The 24,271-nt window shown below is 42.1% G+C and overlaps 1 protein-coding gene across 1 annotated transcript in view; it reads right to left on the reverse strand.

The window, feature by feature from the left end:
• Positions 1 to 16,334, reverse strand: part of CLDN10 (claudin 10) — a 57,747-nt gene extending 41,413 nt beyond the window's left edge. Inside the window, exon 1 of the mRNA XM_085057562.1 lies at positions 16,078 to 16,334. Coding sequence (XP_084913688.1) covers positions 16,078 to 16,291 — 214 coding nt within the window. The 5' untranslated portion in view covers positions 16,292 to 16,334. The remainder of the gene's footprint in view (positions 1 to 16,077) is intronic.
• Positions 16,335 to 24,271: the final 7,937 nt, after the last annotated feature.

Consider the following 24,271-nt stretch of genomic DNA (forward strand, 5'->3'; position numbering starts at 1 on the left):
CTGCACAAGGCCGGTTAATCTGCTTATGTGACATGAAGCACCCAAAGTGTAGTATTTGGGGCTGAAATAGCAGCTATTAGGAAACAAACACTAAGTAGATAACAAAAGCTTTCTCACAACATTTTTAACTTCCTCAATCCAATTAAAAGCAGGGTATCTTCTTTCCCACAAACTGCTGCCCAGCTGCACTGCTTGTTTTTCACATGCTCTGCTTCTTCCCTTCCAGGACTTGTGTCCTTTGCCAGACTAACAGGCATTCAGAGGAATGGTGTAAGGATACTGGTAAAAGATGTAGCTTTTAAAAATATATATATATTACAATAATGATTAATATATGAGTAAATAATAAGGATAACTGGACTAATTATATCACTGTTATTATTTTGTCTGTATTCTATGACAAGAAAAATTTAGAAGAGTTCAGACTGTTTGTGTATTTTAGATTAGTAAAGTAGATTATTTAAGGCAACATGTTTGGGATAAGGAACTCATGTTACCTTATCCCAATTGATGTTGCCGTATGTTACACATCCTCCAAATCTGGTAGTTGGTGCAGTAGAAAGTGATTTCCATAAACTTTTTCTGACATTTTCTTTTTAAAGTGTTTGACAATCTGTTTCTAAAAGGAGTAAGTTCTGTTGGCCTCGTGAAGGCTGAGTCTGATGTAACTCCACCAAAATCTGTGGAGTTTCCCTGGCATCAAAATTGCAGTAATTTAGGAATTACTCAGGCTTTGAATTTCTTGGATTTTGCCAGTAGGATCTTGGAACTGGCAACTCAAAAATTACTTTTAATTGCATCCGGAGATCCCCATTTACTTTCAAAGATACAATCTTCATCGTCACATACTCTGGATCAGCACACTTGCATTCATGTTTAGAAGCCTAATTATGCACCAATTACGTGGGGGAATTTTAAATGAGATTTGCTGTTCCTTTTGTTTCATGGATTTGACTATAACATTCTGTTTATTTTGGTATCACTCTCATAGCTGGCATGACTGATTTATCTCATGACTAATTTATTTGACTCCAGCCACACATGTACTGCCAACATCTCAACAAAGGGTTCCTTTGGAAAGGGTTTACAGAGTTTCAGTTCACTCTAACTATTAAACACTTTATGAAAATATCCATTGATTCCCAAGAGCTGCCTGGTTATCATACAGCATAATGGTATAGCCTTAAAAACTGAGCTTAACCAGCCCCTCCTCTTGATTAGCCTTTTTGCCCACTGTAACTACTTCACCAGCCTGGGGTTCATGGAGGACCTTTCAAGAAGTGAAGCAGCTTTAACAATGAAAGCAAGGGTCAGCTTGAATTTTTGTGCACACATGAGCATACAGAGTATGTTTTATGTAAAATCTTGATCAGAGGAATACCATGGAAGGCTGTTTTTGAAAAAGCTGGCACTACCTCTTGTGTGAGTGAGATACCAGCTCTCACGAAATGCCTACCAGAGATTTGTTCTCATACTCACACCAATCACCACACCGTAGCTAGACAAGAACATAGACTTCAGTGGGGCACCTGGGCTGTGTGGAAAGAGGGGCTAGCAAGGGTTTGCACATCAGGGACAGTCTGAGTCCTGGTGAAGTCTATTCAGTGAAGACTGAATGATGTGGGATGGAGAGGGGCTCCTCAATGTGAGGTAACAATTTAAAGGCTGCAGTGCTTTGCCCCTGCAGCAGCTTTTGGTGAAAATGTTGCTCCCTTCAGGCACAGATTGAGAGAGAAGAGAGATGTGAAATATGGGGAATTAGCTGCAGAAGGAGAGAAGGAAATTGCTTTCCATGTACACTCCTATTTGGATTAAAAGTTCTGGCAATGAATTGCATCCAACTGATCTGAGTTAAGGTAGGATCCACCTGCAGGTATCTACTGAGTCAGGACAGGATTCAGTTAAATCCTGCCTATTATGTCCATACCTTCACTAATTATCCATCTGCATTACTGTCAACTGGCATGTCTGGACTGCTCCTCTGACCTGCTGTAGGTGTGTCCAGGGATAAGACAGAACCTGTCCTAGATGTGGGCATGATTCCCTGTTCCTGTTGACTGTAAGGTGATCACTGGGTGATCAGCTAACGCACAGCATTTTATATCACTGTTGTCTAAAGTGGTCTGAGATAAATACTAAACCTCTGTTTAAGATCCAGTGCTGCAATTTTAGCCTCATGTATATCCAGCTCAGATGCCTGATGAACCAGGACAATATGTCCCAGGCAGGAAGAAAGGAGAACTATGGCACCCACATCATCCAAGATGCTTATATGTGATACGAGAAGGATAATGTACAGCTTGAGAACTTCAAGGATTTTGGCCTATATTGCGTTCCCCTGCCCCTTGGGCCCCCCTTCTGTTTTGTACTGTTTCAGATATGCTGGGAGAATATTGTTTGGCAGTAAAAATAGCATGGAGAAGTGAAATAGGATGAATGTAATTGCGGTGCCTTTGCTTATGTCTGTAGATCTCTCAGAGATATCTAGGCCAAATCATGGGCATCAAATGTGTTGCACAGAGCTCAGTGCTCTGCAATCACAGAGCAAAATGCCCACTTCAAATTCAGAAAAGAAGTAGGAAATACATATTGAAAAGCGCAAGAGAATTTAAGAACAACTGGCATTTGCAGACCAAAGGCTCACTAAAAGACCTCTGCAGACCAAAGGCTACTGACAAGTGGACATCAGATACTTTATAAACTGTATTTTCTGAATTACAGCATTCCACCATAACAGGCTGCAAGGGAGAGTCCTGGAGAGAGAAGACGTGAGGATATCAAGGAGAACATTTCACTTCTGGCAGCTAGAACTGAGCATGGGGTATAAGGCTGAGCTGATTCAGGTATAGCTATCATAAGTATCAGAGGTAACCACAGAGTAAAACAACTGCAGAGTAGCAAAAGTAAGCTAAGGGTTAGAGGGAGGCTGTCCATAGACAGACAAAAAAGGGCAGCTGCTTTTAGAGTAGAATGATAAAACTGCTAATTTTTAATTCTTTGTGGTAATCCAGTCTCACCATTTCCTGTGGTATTACCACTGGACATGGGGAAGCAATTATGCTCTTCCTGTTTGCAGCCACTTGTTACGTACTTGACAGCTATCTCTGTGCCTACAGCTAGTCTACTCTTCTTCACACTAAACAGTCTTAACTCTCCCAGTCTTTTCTCATAGGTTATGTTTCATAAACTTGAGGGATTCAAGTTATTTTTATCTGTGTGCCCTTTCTAAGTGTTCTGCATCTTGCTTCAAGTGTAGTACCCAAAGTGGACACACAACAGCAGCAGAGGCTTTGCTTGGGCCAAACAGAAGCCATCTCACATCTTACAGACAAACGAATTTTAAAATGCTTGTTGGTTTGTTTTTTTTTTTCTTTTGCAAAACTGTAAAATCTATATGCGCTGACTGATTTCAACTGAGAGGATCATAGATATTGGATTGATCCCTGCTGGTCCATCTACACAGCCCACACAGCTGACCAGAAGCTTGAGGGAATTTTTTTTCTGTTGAGTTTCCAGTAAGTTATTTAGAAAGGAGAAGGTAGATATTTTGAGGCAAAGGAGAAGCTGAATTATAAAAATTTAAGATTACCTAAGCAACTACCAGGTCAGACATAGCATTGACCTAATTTATTATCCTGTCTCTGCTAGCAGCATGAAGGAGACAGTAAGGCTGCAGGGATGTTGAGAGAAAAGGAAAACAAAAAGAAATAAATCCATTTCAAAAATATTGCTGTTGGTTGAATTGAGTGAAAGCAGATGTAACCCAGTGAACTTCAGACCCTGAGGTAATACTATTTCTTTCACTTACTGAGAAAAGTGAGCAATGGCAGTGAAAAAAAATCTCTGGCCCTAAAAATCACTTTGTATGACTCATGCATACTAGAAATAAATCTTGCTTGGGAGCAGACTTTTCGTCATCATTCCTTCTTCTTTTAAAGAGATACTCAGGAGTCTTGCAGGTCTTAAATACATTTCTTTGCTTCCTAGTTCCTGTCCCTTGTTCAGCAGTGCTTTCCCTTCAGTATTAAGAACTACAACCATGTGCTGTGAGCCCCTGTAAACAAGTGGGCGCAACATGGATCGCTGTTGCTAGATATGGATTTTTGAGATTATCCAAGGTGTAAAATTGTAAAGAACAGGTGGTTGAAAGCACTCAGAGTCCTTAGATAAGAGCTCCCACTCATTTTTTTGCTTAAAATGCTAGAATTTTTTTGAAATTGTCTGATTTCTCCCAGTCAAGCAGGTAGCCTTTGCTGAGATTGAGGAGCGCTTGAGTCCAGTCCCTTTTGTACTAAAAGTTGTCACCAAATTGCCACCATCAGGTCAAGGCAGAGCCTTCCACCTCACAAGCTAATTTTCTGCTTTCCTAATGATCTGATGTGTTTTGGATGGCAGCAGTCCTTGTATTTTTTCAGGAGCTCTCTTCATGCTCTATGACCCAGCTGTTGTACACCAGACTGGCTTTCCTTGTCTGCAGGTGTTTTATCCCCTTGCAAACTGTTCCCAGGACAAAGTCATTCCTATCTCCCTGACTCTCCTTTCACTGGGTGGTGTCTGAGTCTTGAGCACATAGATCTGCTGATAGGTGACAATCTTATCAGCTGTCCCTGACAACATGTCCTGTCCTCAGATGCCTTAAGCTTGCCCTTAGGCCTCTGCAGTAACCAGAGCAATCACCACGCTACAGCACAAGTAGTGAACGACCTTAGGAAGTACTCAAACATTTGCATATTATTGCATACATAAGAATAATAATAAAAATCGGTGGGATGTGGAGTGGCATGGAGTACCTCTTATCAACAGGCTCCACAAAAGCTCCTTCATTTGTTTATAAGGAACTGCAGACCAGAGATGCCTGGATTTGCAGACAGGAAGGGTGAGGGGGGAAAACACCTCTACTTGTTTTCTCCTTTGAACAGCAACATTTCTCTTAGCCTTAACCAAAGAAGGCAGTGAAGACACTTGGCAAACAGACTTGTGTTAAGTACCTTGGCTGGAAATGTTTGCTTGTTTCTGTTAACTCACTGAGTGCTCTGCTCCATGTGTGCCGAGGGGACAGAGAGGAAGGACTTGGCAAACTGTGCAGCCATCCCACTCACAGCCCACTGCACCCCTCAGACACATGGCTGGGCAGCAGTTTGCCTGCAGTCACTGTGTCCTGCGGGGAGAGATGCTGGCTTCAGCTGCCATGTCTCCTCCTGCCTCCCTCCCGGGTCTGCCAAGCACAGCCCCTCGAGAGGGACCACCACCACCAGCCAGGGCAGGGGAACTTTACTGCTCCAAAGGAAGTTAGCTGAGCCAAGGGCTGGGGGTGTCTGCACTCTCAGTGTAGCCCAAGCCAAAGTATGGCCATGGCAGTGCACAATGTCCCAGCCATGGAGACCCAACTGGTCACTGACCCTGTGAGAGTGGCTGTGTACCACAGGCTGGGATGTGGCCCAGAGGAGCAGAGCTGAAGAAGCAGAAGCTTTTTGTTCCCACTGAAGGAGCACAACCTCCTTGTTTCCTGCCATAACCCCACACTGAACCCCACCATCTTCTGCCATGCTCTAGGGGAAGGTGGTTTTACTCTATGAGGCCTCCTGCTCCCCCAGAGATGCATATTTCCAAATGTAGATTATTTTTTTGCCTTTGACCATCTCACCTTCTAGCCCAGCTGAGCTCCCTGCATCTCCTGGAAGGATGTGCCCATCTTGAACACCCACACAGAGGCAGCAGTAATGTGATTGTCCCTCTGCAGCCTGTGCTGTTAAACTCCAGTGTCAACCAGAAACACAGGCAGAGCCCTGTGATAGTCTCAACTGGAGATGCCTTTGGCAGAGAAGGGCTTGGGGAGAATATCAAATGAGATGAAGGCCATGGGGTTGGCAGTGGATGTGAAGGATCGCCATGCTGTGTCAGTGTCACAGGCAGTGACAGCCCTAGCAGAGCTTGGTGAGCAGTGCCAGCCTGCAGTGCTTGCTTAGCCTCTGGGACTATGGGACGAGAAGCCCTGGCTGCTGCCAACTGGCTGGAATGGCAGAGAGTCTTTCTGACTCAGCAGGAATTGTCCCAAAGCCCTGTCAGTAAGGACAACAAATCCCAGCTCTGGGTACATCCAATATGGAGATTTTGTAGCATAGCAAGATGACACCTAGCTCACCAGGAAAGCTGAAGAAGCTGGGGCTTTTGCACTGAAGGCCATCTTTGCAGGGAACTTCAGTCTGAAAAGGGGTGCACTCATGAAGGTCAAAACCCCTGTTGGGTGTCAGCCCTGCACCAAGCCAGGCAAATAGCTCTGCTTGAAGGGAATTGGAGCCTTGAGGCGCAAGAGACACAGATGTTTGAATTTCAGTGAAGAACTGAGTTTCTTGGGACAATATTTAGTAAACATGATATTGGAAGTTTTGTAATAACCACTGAGTAAAACAAAACTACATGGGGCATGAAGATGTTGAAAGGTGGTGTAAATTAAAGTAAAATTGTCTATTGCATTAGTTTTGCTGGAATATAGTTGTATCATCTTTTTTGTAAGGTGGAACATTTCCATTAAAAATGTGATATGGAAAAGCCAAGTGCCATTAATCAGATGCCATTAATGATTAGTCAGTTAGTCAGTTAGTTAAATTACCTCTTTCCCCCTCTTAGTGAGATAACTACTTCTGTTTTTACCAAAGGGTGGCTGACTCAGGGCCCAGTATGTGGTGGGATGTTTGCTGGGATGGGATGCTGGCCTGGGGCAGCAGCTTGGGCATGCAGTGAGCTTGCAGTGGAGAAGCTGTTTATACATCCCAAAAGTCCTGTTCTCCTGGTCATCCAATAAACACCACACAGAGATATGGATACTGAGTCACTTACTGTTTCTTACTGGCTGGGGTTTGGTTTCTGCTTTTGCTGCTTACATGATGAAATATCAAGAGAAAGGCTTTATGTGACATTCCGTGTTATTGTTTAGAAATTCATTTGTGAAGAAGGAAAAGGCAGTCTCCAAACAACAGAAGATTTTGGCGGATTTCCATCTACAGCGGAAATTTAGAACTTCTGAGCTCTCGTTTCCTTTGGAAATATGATTCAGTGTACATTGCCCTGAATATGAGCCGTAGACACACCTCTGGTTCTGACTGGTATCTGCAGAGGAGTAGCCTCACATCTTTGCTGGATACAAAAGAATTAGCAACGATAAAAATTGTTAGAGAGGACCTGGTAGAAAACCAGTGTAAATTATTATGAGAGCAAATTAATGAGGATCTTCAAGTATTCAGTTTTGCTTCTCATTTTGACTGTCAGGTTATGCAATTGTACTCTTTCAAACACCAGTAGAGTCTGTATGATTAACTTCTTTGGGGACTAGAAGTAAACATTTGGAGTCTTATAAAATAATATTAATTACGTGTCTAGTTGATGGCCTACAGTTTTAAAATCTACTACATGGAAGCCTTGATTATGGAAAACTGTTTGATAGTACAACATAACTTAGCTCAGGATGTGGAGTTTAAAAATTCTGTCTTTAAGCAGGTTAATCCTCAGGAGGTGTTTTTCTGGAGGTTGGTTAATTACCTCCAGACTAACACACATTTTATTTAGAAAAGCTAACAGTAAAAAAACCCATAGCTGTCAAATGAACGTGTGAGTAGACTTGATTATGGTCCTCAGAAGTGTCAAGTGCCTCTGCTTTTTTAACTGTTTCAGGAAATTTCTTAGAAATGTAAGTGGCAAATGTCTGGGTGACCAGCCCAAGGTATTTATGGGGAGATATCAATGAAATGTTCTCAGGGGACTTTGCATGCATGAATTTCAGCATGTGCTTCACTGAATTGAAAATATAAAAGTTTTCCATTCAGCAGCTAAGAAGTGCTCTGGTACTTTAGAATGTTTTACATTACATCACAGACATATGAGGTGATATGCTCTCTCCTGTTTTAGGAAATGCATCCCTGAAGAAGAAAGTCATACAGGAGACCCAGGCTTCAATGTCATCTGTAGAGAGAAGATTGGGTGGATTATAGGAATCTACTGGGTACAGCCAGAGATCCCTCATAGCACTGGCACCAGGACTGAGTCAAGTAAAAATTACCCTGAAAAAGTGGGGATCTGAAGTCCTGATTTGCCCTAGGAAACACCTCTGCTCCAAGCATTTGCTTTAATTTGAGTCAATGAAACACTTAAAAGAATACATTGACCAGCCTCTACGCCAGCAGAGAGTCCCTTGGCACTCCAGGGAAGACTTATGAGGATAAACAGAAATGTAGGACTTGATGCATGTGGGATATGGGGAAGAATCCCATGCGCATATCTCTAAAAAAATGGCTGTGCTCATCTGGCATCTTGTTTTACATTGCAAAACTATGCATAAGTACTATGAGAGATAGAATAACACCTGCATTGGGGGATTCAATATCCCTATTTATTGTGTAGTGGCTTGTTTTCTCTACTAATGGGCACGAGAATCTTACTTGCCTAGCCAACTCCATGTAGTAACTGGAGGAGAGATTTTTATGTACATATATTTTTTCCCTGCATGTCCCCATACTCATTCTCAAGGTAATTGCTTAGCTTCTCTCCTCTGCCTTGCACCACTCCATGATGGAAAACTAAATATTTAAGAGCTCAAATATCAGTGGTGTGAATTTCAAAATCATCTGCTTTAATGATTTACAAATTCAGCACTTCAGTCTCCTTCATTTACCCATCTGCCTATCACAGCTGGTTTTGACAAGCCTCCTTTCCCCTCCTGCTGCAGGGACTTGTGAAAATGAAATTGATTGTATCGCTGAACTTTGAATGAAGCTCTGGTTGTAGCATGACTGCTAAAAAGATAAGAAGAGGTACATTGGCCTTCAGCTCCACAACATATGCCAGAGGGAAGCTCCCCTCACCCACCTCAGTGCTCACAAGGCAGACCAGGGTACAAAACCTGTTTGAACAGAGATATTTTAAGACATTGGCTGCATACCAATGACTGTTGAGTCCTATTCATTTTGCAGTACACTCTCTGCTGCTATGTAGCAGTAATCAAAGAAAGCTAAAAGCAAAGTGGAGATAACAATCTATCCTGATGTGAGTATTAGAAGATGAAAGAACTTTGTTATTAATGCCCCAATAACAAGCTTTGCATTCCTGTCCTTGCAACAGCTGCATGGGAACCACACTAACAAATAGCAGCACTTTCCACCTTTCAGGTTTCCTCAGTGATTTTCTTCAAGTGAAGACCACTCTGAGTGGCAAAAATCTGTAAAGGTGAGTGAAGAGAAGCAAAAGCAACATTACTCTTGTCTAGATAACAGATCTAGACAAAAGTGAAAAAAATCTCATCACTGTAACCTCTGCCTTTGTCCATTGAGAAGACAGAAAGCTCAGAGCACAAAAAGAGGATTGCAGAGGTGCTGTGTAATTGTCATGTATAAATGAGGTAAAAAGGAAGACTGGTCTGCGAGGTCGTGTGTTTTCTTGTAACCCTGAAGATTTTAAAGCATTGTCAGAATCTGTCCTTTGTAACCTGTGATCAGCTTCTCCAGACTTCTTCTGGCAGCAGTCTGTGAAGGCTCCACCCGCAGTGTTTTCCATCTGGCCCCGTGCAGTCTAGTCCCGCAGTTCTTGGACTCCCTTTCTGTATCTTTCTGGTTGCAGATCCCTCAGTAGGCACAGCTCTTTCCAGTCTGCCCACAGCCCTGGACTACTCTGGCTCAAATAATTGGCCAAAGCCAGACAGCCTTCATAGTAAACAGCAGTAAACAGTGATTCATTGTGGTTTAGATTAATGGATTTTCAGAGCGTATAGATTAAAATCTTGGAATCAAAGAGCTCAAACAGAAGATGATATTTGGCAGCAAGAATCCTTGAAAACCACTTCAAAATCTTTAACCTATATGTCAGCTCTGAGATCCACAAATCCAGGTTTCACAGAACTGTTCTGCCTCTGGGGGGTTTCCTGGGTTCTGGATGCTTCCCCTGGAACTTACCATCCCATGAAAGCCTTGGATTTTGCTCTTTATCTACTGCAAATCTGCTGCTGGAGCTCCCTGTGGGAAAAATCTCTTGGATACAAGGGAGTTAGCCACCTCCTTCAGTTCATATCTGCTCTGTCAGGGGCTGTTTTGTGAATGGCTTTGCTGCATATAAATAAATTCCTTTTCTGACTTGAAATCAGCCTAATAATAAGGCACAGTATGTCTCTGACTAACTAATACCGAGGCGAACTGTTTAATTTACTTTATTCATTAATTTTTGGGGGTGGGGGCAGTGATATGCAATATAAGAGATCCCAAAAATGTTTGCTGCATATAGTTATGATGTTTCATGCCCTCTAGTGCATTACCAACCTCCTCTAGGAAGCAAGCATGTTTAAGGCTATCTTGTTTGAGTGGAGAGCAGACTCAGTCATTTAATGTCAGAAGAGAGTCTTTGAGCTTGGAAATAACCTTGCTAAAATGGAGTGGCAAACTGAGAGAGGAGAACCTTTTGTTACCAAGATTTGGCATTCTATTCCTATGCATATGCAAGAGACCCCATGTTGAAGTCAGCATTTCAATCAGTCCAAACAGTGATCCTTCTCCCTGCTGAAAAATGGAGAGTATTTTAAGAAATTAAGCCATGGGAATTAAGCCATTAAAAAAAGTCTGAGAGGAATTCTGTCTATGTTTTATGGTCATCCTTCCCAGATTTGAGCTATTGATCCTAGTGTATATTTCCTTTCATATTCATGCAACTTTGACAATGCTGTTTTGACTTTGGTTTTCTAAGTCACCAAATGGATGCTGCAGTCATCAGGCAGAAAAGCTTAATGAAGGGGTGGCTTAGCCGAATGAATACAAATCAATCATACCTCCCTTCAGTTTGCACTTTTCCTAGAAAGAATTTGCTTGCTACAGGAAAGTTCTTTCGCATGGTTATCCTTTAACCTTAGTATTGGATCCGGTGTTCTGGTTTTGGCTGGGGTGGAGTTACTTTTCTTCCTAGTAGCTGGTACAGTGCTGTGCTCTGGATTCAGAATGAGAATGATGTTTATAACACACGGAAGTTTTGATTGTGGCTAATCCTAAGTCAAAGATGTTTTCATTTCCCATGCTTTGCCAATGAGGAGGTACATAAGAAGGTGGGAGAAAGCAGAGCTGATCCAAAGTAGCTAAAGGGACATTCCATCCCACAAATTACCATGTTCAGCATATAAACTGGGAGGGGTGTTGTCTGGGAGGGACTGACTGTTGCTCAGAGATGACCTGGGCATTGGTCACTGAGTGGTGAGCATTTGTGCTGTACATCACTTGTCTTGGGTTTTATTCCTGCCTTTTTTCCTATTGTTATTGTTACTGCTATTATTATTATTGCTGTTGTTGTCATATTTTATTTCAATTATTAAATTTTTCTTACCTCAATGTACAGGTTTTACCTTTTCCTGATTCTCCTCCCCATCCCACCGAGGGCGTTTGGGGCAGTTGTGTGCTTACCAGCTGGGGTTAAATCATGACCCTCCGTGACCCTTTCCCTTTGACTATCCTGACTTTCCCTCGGCAGAGTCCCCTGTGGCTGGCCATCAGCCAGAAGAAAGCCTTCCCGGTGGACTTCTCCTTTCCTGATGAAGCCACTCGCCCCTGGCTGACAGCCCCACGCCCTCCCTTGCGACCCCCAAAAAGCGCACCCAGCTACTGCTTGCCCGGGCTATGGGTGCACTTAACCCTCTCCTCTCCTGTGGATTCTGCCCCGGGGAAAGCCGGGGCGAGGCCCGCCGCCTTTGCAGGGCGCGGGGAGCTGGCAGTGCCCAGCCGGGCGGGGCGGCACACCCCTGGGCACGGCCGGCGCTTCCCCGGGGCTGCTGCTGCAGCACCATGGAGAGAGGAGCGCGCCCGCCGCCCGCCGGCCCCAGCGGGAGGGCAGGAGGGCACAGCCTCTGTGCCCAGCCTTCAAGAGCCTGACTCCCTGCAAACCCACCGAGGATGGGTGTAAAGCCGTGGCGTTGGTCGCTGGGGGATTTAGCGCTAAGTGCCCTCCTCTTAGGCTGAGGAGAAGCCTGGCCTTGGCTGCTATGCTGGTATCTTACTGCCTCACGGACTCGCACCGATAACATGGATAGTGTGTTTTCCCTGGCAGTAACTTTCTGTCAAGTAAAGGACACTCTCATGTCAGTCCTTTCCTGTTCTAGGTTGAATTCTCTGGGAAGGTTGTTAGTGTCACCCTGAAGCCTGACTGGAATTGGTCTCCACATCCTGACGAACCCAAATGGTGTTTGACTGTGCAAGGCTGCTCTGGGTACAGGTGCTGCAATAGCAGTTGCCTTGTATCAGCTTCCTTCCACTGCTCAGTTGCACTGCAGTGGTGGCATCATGAAAAGGCAGCTTTCAATCTGTTTGCTGATGTGACCCAGAATACCTGGGCATTGCCCATTCCATATTGGCTACCATGAGGATAGTACTACTTGCCCCATCAGCTCTGCCAAAACAGGCATTAACAATGCCAGCAGGAGATATGAAGCTCAAAAAAGCAAAGGTTCAATGAAGCAGATTTCTCCTAGTTTCCAGTACATCTCCCTGAATTCACAGCATGGAAAACCAGAACATGTAGTGGAGTCACGAAACAGAGCCATAGGCAGGGCATGCCAAATACCAAACAAATTGTTTGAAGAAGCCTAGTATCTCTCCTGACAGACTAAGGAAGAGTTGTAGAAAAGAGATGTGGACACAGGTCAGTAACTAGATGGCTAGTTACAGTTCTGTATTTTATGTGAATGAAACAGCTCTCTGTAACATCAACAAAGTCAAAATACCTAAATAAAGTGTCTAAGCAGTGCTAGACAGCTAAAAGGCAGTTCTTGTCAAATCTGGATAATTCTGTGATTGTAAGAATTCAGAATTATATACATTGGGAGGAATGAGAAAAGAGGTTAACTATTGCCTGTGGAGCACTGGGGAGTTAGCAGGAGGCAGGGTGAAAGGAAACTGCCATAAAAAGTCAGTATCTTTCTGGAGTTCACGATATCAGAGCTTCAGTTCTCAGGCTCATGCTTTGAAGGGTCTTTGTGGATCTTTCTTACTGATAAGCACTGAGTGGTTAATCAAAGTTTACTGGTTTTGAAACAATTTTGTCTCACTGCTAGTTTTAGTTTCTGGCATTTATTGACTGTGTGAGTTTATGCTTGTGAGTAATGGTCCCTCGGTTTTAATCATACAATTTCCATGGGTGTATCTGATGTTCTGATAATCATAACCAAGTTAACTGAAGAGACAGTGTTCTCAGATAATATTAAGCTTGAAGCTTGTTGTATTTGTGTCAGATCTGAGGAATGACTTTGTTGCATACTTCTCCCAAAGCAGTAGATTTAATAAAAGCCATTTCTTCTTCCCACAAACATTGCCTTAAATGACTGTAGCCACAACGCTATTACTACTCAGGATCTCTCTTTAAGATCTTTCATCTGAATGTTTCAGTCACTGCAGCAGAGCACAGTGTGGCTGCACATGTGAATACACATGAACATTTGGCATCAGCCCTGCTAGCTTTGGATACTGTTAGCAGTGTGGCTGTGCTAACCCAGATTTCCAGAAGCATGAATCCCTCAACATCTGCACCTGGGCTGGGTTGCAGAAGCTGAACTCTTATTGCCTTGGCTATGGTCCTATCAGCGCAATTAGTCCTCAAGCTGAAAGTCAGTTCTGGTAAATATCTACATACTGCCTGGGACAGAAGGCAGTCACCTCTGGAATCTGGTTTTTGGCTTTTTTTTTGTTTGCTGTGAAAAAGAAAAAAATCTTAAAATTTCATACAGCCCATTTAGAAACCTCTCCTGCAAAATCCTCACAAAAATTGCAATTAAACTTTTAATGATCGAATTAATCTGCTTTGGAGTAGAAGGGACTTAATACACTAACATAACACTGTTGCTGTAACTGCTAATACCTTCTGTAGGGTAACCTGAAAATGGAAAGATAGGAATGGAATGAGGAACTTACGTAAATTGTCTTTGCCTATAGGAAAAATTGCAAATAGACTCCATAAAAAGATGAACGTGCAGAAGAAAAGTCATATTGCCAGCCCTCCCTGCCCTCAGTATGTCAAATATAATGATATATTGGAGCTCTGAGGACAGAGATGAGAGTTCATTACTTGTTTAATCTAAACATTTTATTGTTTTACAATCTATGACAGAGCGAGAGTGCAAAGCCCTTTCCCTGTTGAACTCTTGTTTTCCTTGGATTATCAGGAGTTTATGTTTAGCAGGTTTTCCAAACTGAATACCTCACTCTTTCCCAGTAGTGTTTGTGCTACATGTAACATTACCCTTTGCTGGTGCATGCAGTGGCAAGTTAAAATTAGACTTCCTAAATGTCATTACAGCAGCTTGTTACTCTCTTACTTGAACAAGAGTGTGCTACTTTAATTTGTGAATTTCTTGTCTATGTTCCTCTAAAAAAACAAATATGGCAAATCTTACTCAAATGCTTAAGTATATATTTAAAGAATGCATGCACAACATGCATATTCTGTTTATTCAAGTTTCAATCAGCCAGTGATCAAAATAACAGTAACAATAGAAAGTGGCAAATAGATTACATCTGATTATTATGAAGGCAGATTTTGTGCTACTAACAAGAGCAATAATGGTACTTTCTAGTTACTTTACATTGTTTTAAACAACACCTGAGAAGAAGAGCTGTTTTTCTTTCTTTAAGTCTTGGCAGAACTAATGCATAAATGGTTATTTGTAAAATACAATATTCACTTTTCAAAAGTATGAGTGAGCTTCTGCACCTTGTAAGTAATTTTTGACCAACACCATTTTTTAAAAGAAGTAAAACTCTTATTAGCCATTCACATCTCTCATGTGTGATTTGGGATTAAAACAGGGTTTAAAACAGGGCATCAAAAATATGTAGAAAAATTATGTCGAGTTTTAACTCAAAATCATCTGTATGTGTAAGAGTTGATCTGTATGTCACAGCACACAGTCTGATGTGTCAGGGGCATGAAAGGCAGAAAAAGGTCAGGATCTGGAACATCCCCAAGCTTCCATATTTCCATATGTGTTTGAGTCTATGACCCTGTCTATGCAATATACCATATGGTAACAACCATGCAACATTACATTTTATATTTAATTCAGCCACTGGCTGTTAATATCTTAAAACTGTTCTTCTTTCTGGTCTCATAAAAGCTTTGGGAGACTGGTTCTGTCTAGCCTGCATTTATTTTCTGGCTCCCTAAAATACTGGCATCTTAATACATTTTTTCCTACTCTAGTCTGACCCCGTCTTGCTTGTGTGTTGTCTCCCCCAGGAAGAGCAGTCCCTCTGCCAGGGCCTTATGAGTGCTTACACACAGTTTCACTGAAAACACTCTTTTGCCTACTGTCACAAGGCTTAGCAGCAAATAAAAATCAAACTTCTTCATTGACTTCTTTACACATAGACAGAAGCACAAAACATATTCTATAGTACACTTATAGTTAGCCCCTGTCTCTGAGAAAAGCTGTTCCTGACATAAGGCAAGAAATCTTTATTTGTTTTTACGCTCTGATAGATGGCTTACAAATTCAACACTTTCCATTAAAATGCACATTCTGAAACAGCACACCTTTTATCTTTAAAGATAAAATACTAGCCTGTTATACAAGTAAGTATATACACTAAACCTTAATTCCTTAGCATATGAATATTTGCATAGTGTTCATGGATGTGGTTATTTGCTCTCTGATTTTTTCAGATACTAAAAAGAGCACCGATAGCTGTCACAGACCTTGCTATCTTTTCCCCTCTTGCCATCCAGCAAGCAGGATGCTCATCTTGGCATGGAAATTAGAGCTGCAAGACAGTTTAGTCCATTTTTCTGGTAATAGTGGTTTGACACCTGACAGTGTATTACTCGCACTATGTCCAGTATACTTATCACATATTACCAACCACAGAGTAGAGCTGACTGTCTTTCTTTGAAATCATATCACTCCTACAAAGTTGTTTCTGATATTCTGCCTACAAGATCCTTTAGTTATATTCATCACAATGCTTTAAACATAATCTCTTGCACAAGCCAAAATAATCTTTTACTCCTCAGGCTCACATCTTGCAATACACATGGCTTTCCATATGTTCCAGTTAAATTGTGCCTACTTACCTTCTACTTTGAAGATAGTAAGGTGAGGTCTGCAGTGAAAAGCACCCAGTGCGTTGCCAGCACAGTTCATCCAAAGACCCTGGAAGACCCAGGTTGCAGTGATAACAGATGATGCTCGACTAGTGACTTTCCACTCATTTGATGCAGTAGCAGCAATAGCAGCTCCCAGCCCACAGAAACAAAATATGAAAGCTATAATCTGTATTCCCAGCATGTTTCTGTGTAGTCCAGGGACTTACTAATGCCACTGTGTGGAGATGTCACGTGTGCAAGCAAAAAGGCATAACATAAGCAAATTGTGCTTGAACAAGTTCAGTACCACTTGCTACAGAAAGTTAATGTGGCTGAAAGAAATTGTCATGCTTGAGTGATTTAAGAAAGGCCCTAGGCATTATGAATGTTTAGAAAGAAAGTCAAGGTACAACTTTATAGGAACTAATTACTAGTACTTACTTACTAATTTCTAATTGTAAAAATTAGGTGTTTTCATTTTTTTTCAATTAAAGTATTCCAGTTAATGCTTAATTTTTAGTTAATTGGAAACTTACAACCATTCCATCTGGCAAAATAGGTTCAGAGTCCAAACTGTACAGCTCTATTTAATGGATTAACATAACATTTTAGGAGGATCACACAACACTTGAAAAATAACTCATTGAAAGGCTGTGAAATTAATTCAGGCATAGCCAGCCACCATGCAAGCAGTTCTAAAACTCGAGGAGGCAGTGTCTGTGGGTATTTGTAGAACAGCAAATCTAGAGCAACAACAGAAAGAGCAAGTGGCCCCTGAGCAGTGATGCAGCTGCAGCAGTCAGCAAAATGAGCCTCGTTTCCCTGTTCATTTTCCCTGTTCAGTGTAGAAAATGTAGTGCCTCTTGCATTCTTCATGAAACACATAGCACAGAAACATCTGTCTCACCACAGGCTGAGCTCCTGCAACTCCATGCCATGAAGAAACTGCAAAGTATGCAACTGACTTGATAAAATGTTATCTTTAAAGTAATAGGCACTGACACCACCACAATAAAACAGCAATTCCAATTCCAATTCCTGAATATACTGTCATTATGATGTGGGACTTACACACAGTTCTGCAGACATGTGTGACCTTCACTCTTTAAAGATTCCTAACTTCCAGCTGTATTTATACCTTTCCTCCTATACTTTTGGCCTCCTCTCTGAAGAAGGAGAAAATGTCTTTTCTCTTTGGTCCTAATGTATGCCATTTGGTCATAAGAAATCATCCTGAATATCAAGTGTACACCTTCACTTTTGAAAGTAAGAGTGGTCTATTTTTTCCCGTTGGGTACTTCTAGTGTTGATTCTCCCTGTTACAGCTGTGATAAAATGCCACACTGAACTTTGGCAGTGGAGTTTTTCTGTTGACTTTTTACAGCTCATAGAAGGGATGAGCTAAGGATGCTAAAACATCATTAACATTCCATGTAAAGAGCAAGAGGAATTTCACTGAGACTGCCCTGTTGAAGCACTATCTGGTACTTCCACTTTAACCAGCTTTTGGCTCAGCACCGAGGAGGACCAAAAAGGATGATTGTACAAACCAGAAAATCACACTACAAGAAGGAATTTCTTTTCAGAATAATTAGGAGGCTCACATCCCACACATGTAGAGTGAATAGAAGATTTTTTTATTAACACAGACAGCTTGAAAATCATGGAAACTGATTTTGCTACAGAGCATCATCATAATATAGCAGGCTGTTTTAATGCTAAGGACAATATTACACAGGAAGGAAGAAATTTTTCACTGCTGTTAAATAATGCAGTAACATTTTTCTTATGCTAGGTGTCAAACTTAATGTAATCTTTCATATGTATTTTCACTAATTTTGGAAAGATATAGAGGAGAATACAGAAATGGGTCCAGCTTTGAAGCAGATTCCTGAGAGATGAGATTATTTTTTGTTCTATATCTACCACACAAAAAGGTGGCTTTGGGTTCGTTTGTTTGTTTGTCACAGACTGTGTTAATTCACACAGAAGACTGAGGAGACATTTCACTAGGCACCTTTTTCCTTTTTTAAACCTGCCCAGGGACAGTGATGTTGGCTGAGAGCTCAAAGCAGCTCAAATGCGTTTTACATCTGGTGCTAAATTCAGGCCTTGTTCGGACTTTCCTGAGTGTAGTCACTGACAAAAAAAGTTCCCAAAACCAAAACACCAAACCAACCAAACAGAACCACCAAAACCACCCCAAACTCAGAAGCTTCTCATTTGGACTGGAAAAGCAAGGATGATTGTATGCAAACACTCTCCCATCCCTCCCTTCTACTAAAGAGTAATTGAATACTCTTCTATTTCACTATTCACAGCAGTGTGCCTTATCAACACAGCCTGTGAAGAGCTACCCAGGCTCAGCAGGACAGAGCTAATTGTCTGTTTCTCTAGTGACCTGGGTCTAATGCAGAGATACCTTCTCAGTTAGACCTTGCTCTTTTAAACCTATTATCATGCTATTATCATGGGAAGGGTCTTCACATTTCTTTTTATAGATAAACCGCAATACAAACGCCTAAGTCTATTCCCCTTCCCAATCTTAGATGATCTTCTACCAAGGGCCCATTCAGTACACACCCATGACTATTGCTGGTGAGACACAGAAAGCTGCTTACTTTAGTGGAAAGTGCCTGTAGACACCACTTGAACTGTAGACTACACTTTCATGGCTTAAGGAGGACTTTAGTGGTTTCTTGGCCCTTATCTTGATTCTTTTCTAGTGCATGACTGTGGAATTCATGGTCCCAAGCACTTCACCCTGCATTGTTTCTAGAGAGTTAGTGTGTGAGTGATGAATAAATTAAACAGATACTTAAGTGATAAGAAAGAAGTAAGCAGTCCTGTTTACAACCCTCATTTCTTCTATAAACTGTCAGGAAGTAAGTTAATCAGTCATTTAAGAAGTTCAAGACAAAGTTGAAAGTTAACCTCTCAATGCTGTTTTCCATTATATCAAAACCTTTTTCTCTGTTACTGAACAGACAAAAGTTGGAAAACAGCCAGAAGTTTAAGGAGTGTTTAAATATGAAGCTGGAAAGAGGAAAACATTTTGCTACAGGCCTTTGTTGAACAATTTTCCCCGAACTCCACAAATACACTAACTAATAATGTGAAATACTGCTGTCTCTGTTTAGCTGAACACTGTGTCAGTAATATGCAATATTTCTTTTACTACCAGTATTATCTTTTGAAATCTGTCCAACGCCAGTTCTTAAACACAGCTGACACCTCTGCAGCAGAGCGAGAATGTTTACACAGGTAAACTGAAGCTTTCATTTTGTGAATTCTGCTTCAGCCTATGTCAATTGTTGTAAACTTTTAATTGGATGAGTTCCCAATGCTAATACAGATCTGACTGCTGACAATAAATATTTACCTCATGAAGACAAACACAACTAGAGCAAACACCTAGCTAAACTGAATTAGCTGTGCAGCAAGTTATGATAAAATAAAAAAAAGAACTACATGCAAATCAATCCTGATGTTACCTGGATAAGAGAAAAGAGAGTTCTGCAAAGGAGGTACCTACGGTAACATGGAGACAACAATGTATGAGGTAAATAATGAGATATGCCAAATAAATTCTCTGCAGAGTGGGTGGATCATGCAAATTGATCCTGAGCACTGCCAGGAAGTTATGGGAGGCCTAAACAACCAGGGAGAAGTTGGACAAGCAGTAAAAGAAGTTACAGAGGCAGAATGAGTGACTCAGGACTTCTGGAAATGTCAAAGAAGTGAAAACATTGTGTAAAGTTGTGAAGAAATCAAATGCCCAGAGACATCTCTACTAAATTCAGTCAGGCAAGGGATCAGCTGTATGGCAATGTGACTGGTCCTATTACACAAACACAAGAAGAGTTCCTGAGAACTGGCAGTAAAATAGGAGATGGTGTTGAAAGAAGGAAGGGTGCATTCCAGATAGGCACCAAGTTCTGCTGTCTCTGCCAGAGAGATGTGACCTAGAAACCAAGTAAGAAGGGTGGCAGGCATTTGCTGAAGGGGTACCACCTAGAGAGGAATTTCAAGGAGGAACAAAATCACTGGAATTGGGAAAGCTGAAGAAAAAGACAATTTCATAGTTTAGCAAAAGGATAACATCAGATTATAGTGGTACGAAGCAGTTGTAGTTAGAGATGTTTGCTGTTCACTGTTTGTTCACCATGAAGTGCTGGGTGACATAAGTAGGGAAGGAAAACTCAGTCTTAAGTTCATCTCAAATTTATTGCTTTTTACTGAGCACTGCAGTCACAATACAATAATATGATCATATTAGTGTTTTGCACTATAACATAATCCCATTATTAATAGTACAGTTTTTATATTGTCATTTCTGTAAATATTCCAGATCAGGTTCAATGGGGATCTGAGCAATCTGCTCTAATTGAATATGTCCCAGGGCATTGCAAAGAGTTTGGACTAGATAATCTTTAAAAGAGCCTTTCAAACTCTAACTATTATATGATTCTATAATTCTGCTGCAGAAGAGAAAGAAAACTTCATATATGTATCACTAGGAGAATTGCATTGAAAATATATGGATTCAGCAGGTAACCCAATTCAGGATTTGCATTAACTTTATACGAACTAGGTATAGATGTGTTTAAGAAAATAAAATACTATATATTTATTTATATATATATAAATACATTACTATATATTTGTAAATATCTATGTATGATATATATTTGTAATATAATATACACAATACATTATTATATATTTATATATATATACTATATTTTTATATATATCATTTATATATAAATATATGCATATTTATTTATATATATGTGTGCGTGTGTGTGCACGTGTGTACTTAATACCTATGCAGGTACAAGCTATGCTCTATTACATATTAAAGCATTCACTGTTAGCTGTTTAAAGGGCAAACTGTTCACTCATGCATTATTTACATGAGCACTTCTTCGATATTTGTCTAAGAATGTGTGGGATTTTGAACAACTGATTCAAATCCGTGTTTGGTATGAGAATAAAAATACACAGGATTAATTTGGTTTTTCTCATCATGTTCCTTAACTGGGCATTAAAGAGATGGATTTGAAAATGCCACTTTAGGATGACATAGCATCATGCTCCTTATTTTATGCTGTTGACACTAGGCACTAGCAAACTTATTTGGATTAAAGACATTTGCTGTCACTAAGTGAATTTTTGCCCTTGGCACTTAACCTAGATTTGCAGTAAGTGGCAAAAAGCCAAAATGGCTTCATTTACATAATAATATGAAGTGCAAAAAGCTAAAATGCAGTGAAGTTAGAATGATAAGACAAATCATGTATTCCATCAGTGCTGAAAGCTGGGGCGAAATTCAGTCATCGTGCTTTGCTGAGAACTTCTGAACAGTTATAGATGAAGTGATAAGCTCAATGAAGAGTGTGTACTGAATGGGCCCTTGGTAGAAGATCCTCTAAGAGTGAGAAGGGGAATAGACTTAGGAGCGTGTATTGCGGTTTATCTATAAAAAGAAATGTGAAGACCATGATAATAGCATGATAATAGGTTTAAAAGAGCAAGGTCTTACTGAGAAGGCACCTCTACCTTAGACGCAGGGCACTAAAGAAACAATAAAATCATTTTTATGGAGCAAACAGATCAAACCCAGCTGCTATTAGAGTAAGCCTATGCTACAGTACACAAACAATATTACTGGAAGCTGTAATGTTAGACATGAACAAGCTCCAGGGTCCTGTGGAAAGAAGAGTTCAGTGCTTTAATGATGACAGATGCAAAGTGAAAAGATTGCAATACAGATAAAGAAGCAAGGAGGCTGGGAAAGAGGGAAGTAACAGAAATATTGTGATATAAGTGCTACAGACTACACAAACACCAAAGAAAAACAGCACCATGCTGAAAAAATCATTAGTTTGTCTTCAAAGTGAACTCAACCCCAAGAAAACTTGTGTAAGTGTCCAGAGTACATCCACATCCACCCTTCCCAGAGGTTTGGCTGCTGGGGCTTAAGGCCAGCTGACAAATGCTGCAGCTGAGGGTCCACATCTCCCTTCCCACTGGAGAGGTGGGAAGAGACTCCCAGCCAGCATGGTGCTGTGGGAAAGCCACGGCAGGTGTCCCTCTCTGCCCTGTGGGATCTGCTTTTAAGCTTGGTCCTTGATGGAGCTACAGTGCCTGCTGCCTGGGAGCCCAGCTTGTCCTGGGCCATGGACTGCTGACCCAGAGCTGGACCCTGTCCCTGACCTGCCGAGTTGACTTCCCAGCTTGACCTTGGACCCTAGCAAGTCACTGGGCACAGTGACTCCTGGGGCTGTACCGTTCCCTGGATGGGGGCCTGCCCTGCCATCCCCATGGGGGGCCCCTGCTGTCCCTTGGCCAGCTCAGGCCACTGTGAGCTCCATGCTGAGCACTGTGGGGCCTGTGCCCTGCTGACCCTTCCTGTCCAAGTGCAGCATGTCTGCCCCAAGGCTCCCCACAGTGTTCACTCTCCACACAGCCCTGAGACCCAGCTCAGCCCCAGGTCTTGACCTCAGTAGCATCTGAACACCTCCACCTAGCCCAGAAACCCCCCAGGGAAGCTCCAATTCCTCCCATGCCCCCTGGATCTCTTGAGTGATGGTCTGATGCCTTTGATTGCCTCTGATTGCCTCTGATGCCTGCCTGCCCTGGACCATATATTGACTCCCCAGCAGTACCAGCCCAGGCCCACTGGTCACTGGGATATATATCACCCACCCCACTCCAAGCCAGGGAGATGCATGGACTCTGGAAATGGTTCTGTGGGGAATCCCAACCTAGCCTGGGACCCACGAGACATTGCCCAGGATCCACTACCCCACCCTCATGGCCAAGGCACCTCATGCCCAACATGTATGACCTCTGGTCTCTGCAAAGTGTGAGGACCTTTTGAGCCAGCAGTGAGTCCAGCTGCGAAAGAAGGCCAACATAATCCTGGCCTGTGGCAAAACCAGTGGGGCCAGCAGGATTAGGGAAGTGATTGTCCCTCTGTACTCAGCACTGGTGAGGCCACACCTCAAGTACTGGGCTCCTCAATTCAGGTAGGACATTGAGGTGCTGGAGCAGGACCAGAGAAGGGCAATGGAGCTGGTGAAGGTTCTAGCAAGTCATAAGAAGAGCGGCTGAGGAAGCTGGGGGTGTTTAGCCTGGAGAAAATGGGTGACCTTATCACTCTCTACAGCTACTTGAAAGGAGATTGTAGCCAGGTGGGGATCTGCTTCTCCCCAGCAACTAGGGACAGCATGAGAGGAAATGTGCCAGGGGACATTCAGGTTGGACATTAGAAATAACTTCTTAACTGAAATGGTGGCCAAGCATTGGAATGGGCTGCCCAGGAAGCTGGTAGAGTCACTAGAGGTGTCCCTGGCAGTGTTCAAGAAATACCTGGATGTGGCACTTAGTGCCATCATCTAGTTGACAAATGTGGTGATCAGTCAAGTCTAGACTTGATGATCTTTGAGGCCTTTTTTTAACCTTACTGATTCTATGCGTCTACAACATCCCTTATTGAGGGATCCATGGTTAAGGCTCATCCCATCCCATGGAAGCTGCTCTGAAGACAAAACTTTGGTGCTGGATCCTTAGAAGAGCCATGGACCCCATTGTGGTGCAGCCCAGCCTGCAGGCCTGTGAGCCCTGCTGATCCTGACCCAGATCTGCACCCACAGGGCAATGCCTGAGCCCGGCCACAGTCTGTCCCCATCCCTAGGGAGGTGACCAATGCCCAGGACTGGAGCTGTCCTTGTGCCCCCAGCTACCCTGCTCCTGGACAGCGTAGTGGGATGGGCCCTGGAAGCCAGGTGCTGCTCCAACACAAGGGAGACATGCCCTGGGAAGCCATTATCCAAATGTCGGGGCATTAAGGGCAGAAACCATGGTAGAACTGAGGAATCACAAACCCTGTCTATGCATAGGTCATGCTGATTGTTAGTTGTTTTGAATGAGTGTATTTAAAAGCACCTGCAAATAACCCTTTCTGAGTACTGTGCCATGTTATTTAGTACAGAGAGAAAACAGCTTGTCGAAGAATATACGTGAAAGGATGTTATAAATTTTGAAGATAAGGTCCAACTGTGAAAAAGTAAAATGGCCTAGAATATCATGACACAAAGTAACGATGTTATGAAAATTAATAATGGAAAGGAGCTACTGAATTACTTTCCTAGTACTATGTTTTGCATACCAG

The sequence above is a fragment of the Lichenostomus cassidix genome, chromosome 1, assembly GCF_008360975.1.
Source record: "Lichenostomus cassidix isolate B80296 chromosome 1, HeHo_3.0, whole genome shotgun sequence".
NCBI lineage: Eukaryota > Metazoa > Chordata > Aves > Passeriformes > Meliphagidae > Lichenostomus > Lichenostomus cassidix.